Source organism: Bos indicus x Bos taurus, chromosome 18 (assembly GCF_003369695.1).
Source record: "Bos indicus x Bos taurus breed Angus x Brahman F1 hybrid chromosome 18, Bos_hybrid_MaternalHap_v2.0, whole genome shotgun sequence".
Lineage (NCBI taxonomy): Eukaryota > Metazoa > Chordata > Mammalia > Artiodactyla > Bovidae > Bos > Bos indicus x Bos taurus.
This window is the reverse complement of record NC_040093.1, coordinates 41,976,368-41,989,095: the sequence shown is the minus strand read 5'-3', so window position 1 is coordinate 41,989,095 and position 12,728 is coordinate 41,976,368. Positions and strand designations below refer to the sequence as shown.

At 39.0% G+C, this 12,728-nt stretch overlaps 1 protein-coding gene across 1 annotated transcript in view; it reads left to right on the top strand.

The window, feature by feature from the left end:
- LPCAT2 (lysophosphatidylcholine acyltransferase 2) overlaps nucleotides 1-6,380 on the top strand; it is a 64,238-nt gene extending 57,858 nt beyond the window's left edge. The window contains exons 13-14 of the mRNA XM_027516536.1: nucleotides 1,975-2,110; nucleotides 5,899-6,380. Coding sequence (XP_027372337.1) covers nucleotides 1,975-2,110; nucleotides 5,899-6,083 — 321 coding nt within the window. The 3' untranslated portion in view covers nucleotides 6,084-6,380. The remainder of the gene's footprint in view (nucleotides 1-1,974; nucleotides 2,111-5,898) is intronic.
- The last annotated feature ends 6,348 nt before the right edge of the window (nucleotides 6,381-12,728 follow it).

The window sequence follows — 12,728 nt, the reverse complement described above, 5'->3', positions numbered from 1 at the left end:
GTGAGCGGCCTTCAGTAGTTGTGGCATGTGGGATCTTCCCAGACCAGGGATCAAACAGGAAAAACAGGAGTCTGGGGTGGAGAAGCAGGAAGGGCAGGAAATGAGAATTTATAAGGAAGCAAAAACAGAACTTGCATATCAGTTTGAGGTCTGTAGTGCTGGAAAAGAAGGAGCCAGTGGTGGCTGAGGTGTTTTGGCTTGAGCAAATGGGTAAAAGTGAGTTATGTTACCCACTGGTATCCCAGGCATTGCAAGGTAGATTCTTAACTACTGGACCACCAGGGAAGCCCTCCATAATTTCTTAAAAGAAGAACCCATGCCTTTGCCTCCATCAGTTCAGTTCAGTTCAGTTCAGTCGCTCAGTCGTGTCCGACTCTTCACGACCCCATGAATTGCAGCACGCCAGGCCTCCCTGTTCATCACCAACTCCCGGAGTTCACTCAGACTCACGTCCATCGAGTCGGTGATGCCATCCAGCCATCTCATCCTCTGTCGTCCCTTTCTCCTCCTGACCCCAATCCCTCCCAGCATCAGAGACTTTCCAATGAGTCAACTCTTTGCATGAGGTGGCCAAAGTACTGAAGTTTCAGCTTTAGCATCATTCTTTCCAAAGAAATCCCAGGGCTGATCTTCAGAATGGACTGGTTGGATCATCTATTCATTCCTTGACTCCCATTACCATCTGTCATCAGGATCTCCTAATTGCCAAATCCAGCAAACCTCTTTGCTACCTTGCTTCCAATGGCATTTTACTGTGCTGGCCATTACCACAGTCAGAGTTTCTTCCTCTTTCCTAAAAACCTCCCCTAGCTTCCAAGATGCATATTCTTTCTTTCTGCTTCTCCGTCTCTCTGACTGCTTTTGTTATTGTTGTTTTTGCTGGCTCCTCTTTCCTGCACACACCTCTACTCTTAGTTTCCAGGACTCTGCCTTACTTTGTGCATTTTCCACAGAGAAGCTCAAACACACTTAGAGTTTCAGTTCTTAACTGAATTCATATCTCACAGCTCATCATTCTCCTGTGCTGATGTGCTAGACTTTACTTCTAACTGACACTTCTGATTCAAATTTATCTCTCCAGGTCTAACCCTTGATCTCATTGGGTACCTGCTCTCCCACTCTGGGTAACATAATGTTTTCACCCCTTGCTCAAGTCGGAACACCTCGGCCATCGCTGGCTCCTTATTTTCTATCACTGCAGACCTCTAACTGAAATGCAAGTCCCACCTTTGTTTCCTTATAAATTCTCTCTTCCTGCCCTTCATGCTTCTCCACCCAAGACTCTTAATTTTTTTTATTGTCTCATAGACTCAATGGATATTAGTTTGAGCAAACACCAGGAAATACTGAAGGACAGGCAGCCTGGAAGTCCAAGGACAAGCAGTCCATGGGGTTGCAAAGAGTTGGACCTGGCTTAGCAATTGAACAAGAACAGAAGTCTCTTCAACCTTCTGCCTCCAATCCATCCTCCACCCTCTTCCTTAGAGAGCTCCCTCAGTTCACAGTCGATCACGCCACAGGCCTTCCCATCATCATCCTGAAGGGTTAGATGATACACTATGATCTGATTCTTGGTTGTCTTTCTCTCTCCTGACTCGAGCCCCAAGCAATCACTTACCAATATCTATATATTCCTTGCATATTCCTTGTATATTTTCTTCATGTTTTAAGACCCAACTCAAATGTCATAAAGCCTTTCCTGACCTCTCCAGCTAGGATTCATCTCATTCTACAGAGGACCCCCATGTGCTTCTGTGCTTACTGTGGTTATAGCCCCTATTTTATTTTTATGTCTTTCTACCACTAAACTCTAAGTATTGTGAAGGCAGCAGAGATCATACATATGGACATATATCCCAAGCCCCTGGCACAGTGAATGTCTGAATTACTAAAGAATTTATTTTCCAAGATTATTCCATACTGTCATTGCTCTGGAGGAGCTCGTTCTTAGGCTTTGTTTTCTTTTTCCTTCAGCTCTTTGATGTTGATGAGGATGGCTTCATAACAGAGGAAGAGTTCTCCACCATCCTGCAGGCTTCCCTTGGAGTGCCTGACCTTGATGTTTCTGGTCTCTTCAAGGAAATAGCCCAGGGGGATTCTGTCTCCTATGGTGAGTAGGCAGTTTGGCTCCTGATTCAGTGTATGAGGAGGGCATGCAGACTATGACTGACCCTCATACAAGTGTTGTTTCCCTCCTCTAATATGTTAATGATAGAAATAATAGTAACAATGATGATGATAGCAATAATAGTAGTAGTGGTGTAATGGTAGAAGCTAATTATTGGGAAATTACCATATGCTAAGCACTCTTCAAACATTTTATATATATTAATTCATTTATTCTTTACAGCATGCCTATTCAATCAGTACTCTTCATTATTCTTATGTTATCAAGATGCGAAGAATCTAAGTGACTTATCTAAGATCATTCACCAGAAAATGTCAGAGTTGTAGCCACAGTAGAGGGATACAGGCTGGGGGACCCACAGTAATAATAACAGTAATTAAACCGTCTATTAATGTTTCCTGTTAGTAGCTTAGGTGAGCTTTCGCATTCATTATATCATGTCACGTTGATGGCACCCCTGTGAGGGAGGGACTATCATGGAGGAAGACCTTGAGGCCAGACGGCAGGTCTGTCCACCAGCCTTTCTCCTGATGACTCAAGTCCATGCATTAAAATAAGTGCCCTTGGGACTTCCCTGGCAATCCAGTAGTTAAGACTTTGCACTTCCAAGGCAGAGGATGCAGGTTCGATCCCTGATTGGGGAACTGAGACCCCTCATGCCTCATGATGTGGCCAAAAAATAAAAACAAATAAAATTAAATAAAAACAAAAATTTAAAAATAAGTCCTGTAAGGGATGAAGGGATGGTTCATCAGTTTCCATGTATTTCATAATGTTCTTAGGAAACACAACTTGGTGGAGCTTTGATGTGGTCATAGACATGGCTTATCTTCCCCAGTCTTCTCTGGTGGGCTGGAGGAGGATTCCTCTTGAATGCCTTTTTCCTTCTGGTGCTCAAAGAGTCTCTGCCTGATAACTTTCACTGGATGGGGGCTTTAGATCACATACTACGCTTACTCTCTGTTTTTAATTACTGTCATTTGGCTATCTTTTCTTCTATTTTAGATAATTAAATGCCTAGGGCACTTACTCAAAGTTCATTAAAAAAAAAAAAAGAAAGAATAAAATGGAAAGTGTATACTGATGTAAAACTTAAAGAGTCATAAACCTCACGTGTACTAATTCTCTGGCCATTTTCATTGCATAATTAAGACTGTATTACTCCAAGCTACCATTTTTTTTTTTTTTTAGTATTCTTTTTAATTTTTTTTTTGATGTTGACCATTTTCAAAGTCTTTATTTAATTTGTTACAATATTACTTGTTTTATGCTTTGACTTTTTTGGCCTCAAGGCATGAGGGATCTTAGCTCCCCTGCTGCTGCTACTGCTGCTAAGTTGCTTCAGTCGTGTCCAACTCTGTGCAACCCCATGGACTGCAGCCTACCAGGCTCCTCCGTCCATGGGATTTTCCAGGCAAGAGTACTGGAGTGGGGTGCCATTAGCTCCCCTATCAGGGATCAAACCCGCATCCCCTGCATTGGAAGATGAAGTCTTAACCACTGGACCACAAAGAAGTCTCAAAGCTACCAAATTTTGAAAAACTATTTTGAATTATTATTTCAATGGAAGCTAATCCTGAGAACTACTTGTAGGTAGTCATATGTTTACCTGTTGATTTTAATATTTTTTTTATAGAAATATACTTTATTTTTTTTGGAGTTCAATACTTTTCTTTTTAGAATACAAAGAATATCTCCTCTTCCCCAATATTAGGCAAGCCCACTTTTTTTTTTTTTTTTTTTGCAGGAACATTTGAGGTATTTAAATATGATTTTATGAAAGAGTAGGTATAAAAATTTATCATGAATGTGGCCATTTACATTATTTAAATATGATCATTTAAGTTTTTATTCTTGGTTTTCCTTTAGCAAAATGAATGCCCAAATTCTACTTATCACCAGTTCATAGCACTTCTAGAAATGAGTTACTCTTTAATGCCACTGGCATCCCCAAAGAAGACAGAGACCTTCATCTTCTGACCAGAGCACAAGTCTTAAAATTAAAGCTCATGCTTTCTGTAGATCAACTCTCCTGCCTATGTATCTTAGAAATCACTTAATGTCTACTTTACCTCCATCACTGAAATAGACTCATGCAGATAAGTCTTTATTTTGGGTGTTAAGAAAGAATAATTAATAGCTTACCTGATTTGGAAATATAAAGTCTATTAATACAAAATAATGTTGTAATTACAGAGAATGATCTGGGCTCAATCTGGTGACTTCCTCATCACTAAGACCTGTCTATATCATCAAGAATTGCTAGGTACTCTAATGTGCCATGAAGTAGACACTTGGTTATAGGAGGATTTTTTTTAATCGATAGAAATAGGATATTGGGTTAAAAGCCTTTTATTAGAGAGTCAAATAGCAGGCTTATTCAAAGACCAGGCTTCCTTTGCTATATAAGTTCAATAAAGCTTTCTCCATCCTAACAGAAAAGGAGAGAGAAATTTCAAAGTTGAGGGAAGCATCATATTTCAGAAACTATTAGGGGCTTAAGGTTCAAATTCTGATGGTTAATTTAATAAGTTAATTTCTATACTCTACCTATGTCGCAAATCAAAACACCTGAGATAAAAGGAGGCCCATGACTGAGGGGTCTTGTGATATGATTATTCTATATTGTACACTCTACTTGTTCTTACTGATCATAAGTCAGGCAGGGCTCACCTTTTCAACATGGTTCATTTCTTTACCAGTTTTAAAGGTTAAAATCATTTTAAAAGTCAGTAATAGAAAGTCCTGGGCTTCCCTGGTGGCTCAGCTGGTAAAGAACCTGCCTGCAATGCAAGAGACCTGGGTTCCATCCCTGGGTTGGGAAGATCCCCTGGAGGAGGGCATGGCAACCCACTCTAGTATTCTTGCCTGGAGAATTCCCATGGATAGAGAAGCCTGGTGGGCTACAGTCCATGGGGTAGCAAAGAGTTGGACACGACTGAGTGACTAAGCACAGCACAGCACAATAGAAAGTCTTGGAGAATAAATTTTTAAACATTTTTTATTACAGAGAAATAGTAAAATTATATATAACAATAAAACATAATCATGGAGCATAATGAAGATTTATAAATGAACACTTGTGTACTACCACTCAGATCAAGAAATAGAATTTTTCAGTAACTCTAGAAGCCTCCATGCACCCCTTCCAAAAATACAACCCCTTCCTCTGTCTTAAAGGAGGGAACTGCTGACCTGACTTAAAAAGGAATCTCTGCCTGCTTTGCTTTAGCATCTCGCCACAAAAGTACAAATTTTAAATATATTTTAGTTTTGCCTAAGTTTTTGAACTTTGCATAGTAGCCTCATACCACATGTGTTCTTGTGTATTTGGCTTTTTTCATTCGACATTATGGTTTTAAGATTTATCCACATTGTTACAACACAGCTAATCATTCATCTTCATTGCTGTACAGCATTATGTTCTCTGAATATGCCAGGATTTATTTTTCCATTTCAACTGTTAACAAACATTTGAATTGTTTCCATTTTTCACCTATTATGAATAACATTGCTGTGACTATTCTCATGCATGTCTCCCAGAATACAGTATGCACAAATCCTCTAGCTTATTTATCTGAGAATCAAGTATGCATATCTTCAACTTGACTAGATAATGGAAAAAACTATCTGCCAAAGCTGTTGTATAATTTATAAGGGTTGAGTAATAGACTTTTGCAATCATTATATTATTAAGATCATGTGTTAATCTGCATCATGCCAAAAGAAGATTCATCTCAATTTATTGAATTTTTTTTCTACTCTTTTAGAGGAATTTAAAAGTTTTGCCCTAAAGCATCCAGAATACGCTAAGATATTTACAACCTACTTAGATCTCCAGACGTGCCATGTGTTTTCATTGCCAAAAGAAGTCCAAGCAACTCCCTCAGTTGTAAGTAATAAAGTCAGCCCTGAAAGTCATGAAGAAAGTACCTCAGATAAAAAGGACGACTGAAAACAAATATTCCTAATAAGGAAACCACGGTGGCTTTTATTTGAAATTTCAAAGGCATGTATTGGTAGTATTTTACTTGTGATTGAGTAAGGATGATGTTTAAAATAGATAGCTTTTTTATAAAAATGATAGATTTTTCTTTATTGAAAGGCTTCTATTCACATGTATTTATCAATATTCCTTTTCTTTTATATAATATTTTGCTATACTGATTGGCTTACTGGTGAGAAAGGTATTTTTATGGATTTTCCAGGTTAGTTTGCATATCCAAATAAATGAAATGACCTCCCTTGTTTACTGAGGAGCATTAATCAACACTGTAAAAAAAATTTTAAGTATAAACACTTTTTCATCTACCTTCCTCTAAAGAAATAAGGTTGTATTCTGTTAACTCTAGTTTCTTCCCATTCTGGAAATAAGAATGAAGAGCCTGAGGAATGTTGCATAATTTTATACCTTTAATTTCACAGATTCATCTCTTCCATTTGTATTTCAGTTTCTTGGATCACTGAATGTGGGGGGATTGGAAGGGAGAGCTCTGTTAATTGGATCAGTTCAGTTCAGTCGCTCAGTCGTGTCTGACTCTTTGCAACCCCATGAACCGCAGCACACCAGGCCTCCCTGTCCATCACCAACTCCCAGAGTCCACCCAAACCCATGTCCATTGAGTCGGTGATGCCATCCAACCATCTCATCCTCTGTTGTCCCCTTCTCCTCCTGCTCTCAGTCTTTCCCAGAATCAGGGTCTTTTCCAATGAGTCAGCTCTTCGCATCAGGTGGCCAAAGTATTAGAGTTTCAACTTCAACATCAGTCCTTCCAATGAACACCCAGGACTGATCTCCTTTAGGATGGACTGGTTGGATCTCCTTGCAGTCCAAGGGACTCTCAAGAGTCTTCTCCAACACCACAGTTCAAAAGCATCAATTCTTCTGCACTCAGCTTTCTTCATAGTCCAACTCTCACATCCATACATGACCACTGGAAAAGCCTTGACTAGATGGACCTTTGTTGGCAAAGACTCCTTAAAAACTCATATTCTCTTGAGCATGCATCCCTATTGTTGATTTCCTTAACCATCTGCTAAGGAAATCATACCTTTTTTTGAGATCTACAGATTTAGAACTTTGTTTTAAAGACAACAACTGTGGCCAAAGGCTATGTAGGAATTGCCTTATTGAAGGTAACATTAATTGTATAATGAGAAAATAAATTGTTTGCCACAGAATTTAGTTTCATTTTAGTTGGGTAGTTTAGAATGTAGTGCTTGCCCAGTAAATGAATCAGATTTACTTTATTTTAGTGTTCTTGCCTGGAGAATCCCAGGGATGGGGGAGCCTGGTGGGCTGCCGTCTATGGGGTCGCACAGAGTCGGGCACGACTGAAGCGACTTAGCAGCAGAATTAATATATTTTACCATCTAAGTGGGAATTTTATTAAGTGTCCTCTCAAATTTGAGAAAATGAAAGTGAAAAGTGTTAGTCACTCAGTTGTGTCCAACCCTTGCGACCTCATGGACTGTAGCCCACTAGGCTCCTCTGTCCGTGGAATTCTCCAGGCAAGAATGAATACTGGAGTGGGTTGTCATTGCCTTCTCCAGGCGATATTCCTGACCCAAGGATCAAACCTGGGTCTCCTGCATTGCACACAAATTATTTAACATCTGAGAGCTTGCCTGAAATATCAACAGGAAAAATAGGAAGGTTCCAAACTATCACCAAAAGCTAGGGAATCCAAAAACCTATTTTATTAATGCAAGACCACTATTTAGTCCCCAGGCAGGAATTTAGCATTTTTTTTCCTTTAGTTTAAGCAATAATTTCCCTCAAATGCCATTTTATTAGATGTCATGCATGCTTACTAAAAAGTTTCATCCTTAAGTATATATGTATGATTCTTCGCTTTTTACATATCTTAAGCTATTTAGGGAGAAGGCAATGGCACCCCACTCCAGTACTCTTGCCTGGGAAATCCCATGGATGGAGGAGCCTGGTAGGCTACAGTCCATGGGGTCACTAAGAGTCGGACACGACTGAGTGACTTCACTTTCATTTTTCACTTTCATGCATTGGAGAAGGAAATGGCAACCGACTCCAGTGTTCTTGCCTGGAGAATCCCAGGAACAGAGGAGCCTGGTGGGCTTCCGTCTATGGGGTCGCACAGAGTCAGATGCGACTTAGTAGTAGTAGCAGCAGCAAGCTATTTAGACAAAGAATGGAATGAGCTGAAAGCAATTGCTTAAGTAATTAGGAAAGTACATCTTTATAATATTGTTTATCACATGGAATTGAATATATATAATACTCAGGTACCCTGATTTTTATCATGGAAAAGTCACATGTTAATCCCATTAATCATGAAAAAGTAGCATTTTAAATTACAAGCTTTCTATGAGGCTCTTGAAAGTGATCCCATTGTTTTACTGTTTTAGAGTAATATTTATGTTCTTTAATTCCACTTCTGCCAATGTACTATTCCTCTTTTATTATGTTACTGAACAAACTTACTACATAAAATTCTTGGCAATTAAAAATTCTGGTTTTGCCATTTTTGTCTCAAACGTAATATACTTTTTTAATATGGTTTGAATGTAAGTTTGTATATTTGTGAATGTGATCAATTTTGTTTGCATTTAAGCCTTATTAAATATCACACATAATTTTACTCTAATAAATGACTCAAATTTTAGCCAAAGCAGCAATAGTATTCCTAAAGTTGACTTTTGACTGATGGAGTGTATGTAATAACACAAGTTATTACTGTTAGTATTACTACCAACTAGGCCTCTGCTTTTATGCCATCTAAACAAAGATTTTCTTCAAAGCGGCTCTTCTCTTAGAATTTAAAGTTAAGCAATTAAATTTCATTAAATCAGTTAAATGCACTGTGCTTTTATATAATAGTTTGAAAGACCCAAGTTACTCTTTGAAATGAGAAATACTAGATCCTAAGACTTATACACCATAAAACTTTCGATCAGAACAGTTCTGTTGAAGGATAACGACACACTGAATGTTTACAGAGCAAGTTGCTTGCTTTATGTATATTTAATTATCTTCTGCCACTGTTTTTAGAGTCTTGCAAGGCTGAATAGGATCGCTAGCAGTGCTACCTCTAATGGAGACTTAAAAGAGCCCCTTTTAGAAGACGTATGGTGTGCTATCTGTATGAAGCACGGCAGTATGGATATCTGATTCTCAGACTCAGGAACTCTCCCTATCAGACTGTTACAAATGCAAGGTGGTTAGTTGGTAGCAGTTAATTGATATACCACTGACTCTATTAGAATACATGGGCTCCTCACCACAAAGGTCCTTATGGAATCCTTATAAGGGTATCACTACAGAGGATAAAAAGATACTAGTAAGAAGCCCTTTCCTAGGAATGCAGATGTATTTATAATTCTTATTTTCTTTTCTGTTCACTTGGATTGACTTTGCCATTTTTTTGCTCAGTTGTTAGACCAGAGTATTCTGTCAATGCCATGCTGTGAGTTGATAGAGGGGAAAGGCCGTCATAAAGTTCTTAACATATATCCAACATACATGTCTTGTATACATATCATTAACAATGTATATGCTATTTATATCCTACTATTCCACTTGCAATGTAACATTTTCCAGTATCCTTAAACTCTGGAAATGTAAATTTTAAAATGTATGCCTAAGTTCCCTTCAGATACCTGTAACATAATCATGTGATCATACTTCAGATTTTGAAACTATGAGTTTTATTTTCATCTTGGGACTATTAAAAATAACCAATTCTATATTCCATGATAAGTTTTGAATTATGAATAGTTTGCTAAGGGGCTTATTTATACTTTCTGAATTCTAAAGTGAAAAATTTCCTAAAGATTTTACAATTATTAACTTTATTTTAAACTAATTTCATTACAGGAAAAAATTGAATTATTATCCTAGATACCCTAGAGTAATTCTAACTTCACATAGTAGTTTACACGTTCATATCTTTTAAAGGTAAGTAGGCTTCATCTTTTTAAGAGAATTTTTCCCTTTGTGAAAGTAACAGACTTACTAATTATTACAATAAGTAATAATAATACCAATTTGGAGTCCTTACTATGTATCAGGCATTATGCTAAGTGATTTACAGGCAAATACACACTTAAACACTCAATGAAGCAAAGGTATTGTTGTCCCTAGTTTTATTAAGCAAAATTGAGAACTACCCCTAAGTCATTCATTAAATGATAGAGCTTGCAATTAAACCCAATTTTGTCTTGATTCCAAAGGTCATGCTTCCAATAATTTACATAAAGTAGTAAAGCTGCCTGATTTATAAAATTTGTAGGTTGAGCATCTGCCATTTATTTTCATCCTTGTGGGAAATTTTGACTTAGTTCTTAAAGAGAAACAGAGGTGGTTCAGAATGGTTCCTTCCAAGCAGTGGCTGAGAAAGATTGGCGAACCACAGCCTACCCAAGGAAACCCTCCTAACCCCTTCCTGTGGCCCAGGATAGGTCAGCTGAAAACCCTGAAACCTTCCTATAGGAACAGTCCAATTACTGTACCAAAGATGAGGTGAATGTCCAGATACTACAGTAAACTTTTTCCTTTGTGGGCAGTGATGGAGAGTGCATTTTCTAGTTCTCATGGGTCCCTCTGCTGTAGCGGCCTTTTCAGTCACATCTCTGCTCTCAGAACAAAGTAAATGCTGAATAAAGGAGAGTTTGAGGGACTTGAGGATAAAGCCAGAAGTGGAGCATCTAGGACCTTCATTCTAACTATTGCAAAGCATTGCCTTTGTTGGTCTCCCTGCTTATCCTTTACTCCTTTTATTCAGTTCAGTTCAGTTGCTCAGTCATGTCCGATTCTTTGCGACCTCATGAATCACAGCACGCCAGGCCTCCCTGTCCATCACCAACTCCCAGTGGTCACTCAAACTCATGTCCATCGAGTCAGTGATGCCATCCAGCCATCTCATCCTCTGTCGTCCCCTTCTCCTCCTGCCCCCAATCCCTTCCAGCATCAGGGTCTTTTCCAATAAGTCAACTCTTCGCATGAGGTGGCCAAAGTACTGGAGTTTCAGCTTCAGCATCAGTCCTTCCAATGAACACCCAGGACTGATCTCCTTTAGGATGGACTGGTTGGATCTCCTTGCAGTCCAAGGGACTCTCAAGAGTCTTCTCCAACACCACAGTTCAAAAGCATCAATTCTTTGGTGCTCAGCTTTCTTCACAGTGCAACTGTCACATCCATACATGACCACTGGAAAAACCATAGCCTTGACTAGACGGACCTTTGTTGGCAAAGTAATGTCTCTGCTTTTCAATATACTGTGTAGGTTGGTCATAACTTTCCTTCCAAGGAGTAAGCGTCTTTTAATTTCATGGCTGCAATCACCATCTGCAGTGATTTTGGAGCCCCAAAAAGTAGTCTGACGCAGTTTCCACTGTTTTCCCATCTATTTGCCATGAAGTGATGGGACCAGATGCCATGATCTTCGTTTTTTGAATGTTGAGCTTTAAGCCAACTTTTTCACTCTCCACTTTCACTTTCATCAAGAGGCTTTTGAGTTCCTCTTCACTTTCTGCCATAAGGGTGGTGTCATCTGCATATCCGAAGTTATTGATATTTCTCCCGGCAATCTTGATTCCAGCTTGTGCTTCTTCCAGTCCAGCATTTCTCATGATGTACTCTGCATAAAAGTTAAATAAGCAGGGTGACAATATACAGCTTTGACATACTCCTTTTCCTATTTGGAAGCAGTCTGTTGTTTCATGTCCAGTTCTAACTGTTGCTTCCTGAACTGCATATAGGTTTCTCAAGAGGCAGGTCAGGTGGTCTGGTATTCCCATCTCTTTCAGAATTTTCCACAGTTTATTGTGATCCACACAGTCAAAGGCTTTGGCATAGTCAATAAAGCAGAAATAGATGTTTTTCTGGAACTCTCTTGCTTTTTCGATGATCCAGCGGATGTTGGCAATTTGATCTCTGGTTCCTCTGCCTTTTCTAAAACCAGCTTGAACATCTGGAAGTTCATGGTTCACGTATTGCTGAAGCCTGGCTTGGAGAATTTTGAGCATTACTTTACTAGCGTGTGAGATGAGTGCAATTGTGCAGTAGTTTGAGCATTCTTTGGTATTGCCTTTTGGGATTGGAATGAAAACTGACCTTTTCCAGTCCTGTGGCCACTGCTGAGTTTTCCAAATTTGCTGGCATATTGAGTGCAGCACTTTCACAGCATCATCTTTCAGGATTTGAAAGAGCTCAACTGGAATTCCATGACCTCCACTAGCTTTGTTCGTAGTGATGCTTTCTAAGGCCCACTTGACTTCACATTCCAGGATGTCTGGCTCTAGATGAGTGATCACACCATCATGATTATCTTGGTCGTGAAGCTCTTTTTTGTACAGTTCTTCTGTGTATTCTTGCCACCTCTTCTTTATATCTTCTGCTTCTGTTAGGTCCATACTATTTCTGTGCTTTATCGAGCCCATCTTTGCATGAAATGTTCCCTTGGTATCTCTAATTTTCTTGAAGAGATCTCTAGTCTTTCCCATTCTGTTGTTTTCCTCTTATTTCTTTGCACTGATGGCTGAGAAAGGCTTTCTTATCTCTCCTTGCTATTCTTTGGAACTCTGCATTCATATGCTTATGTCTTTCCTTTTCTCCTTTGCTTTT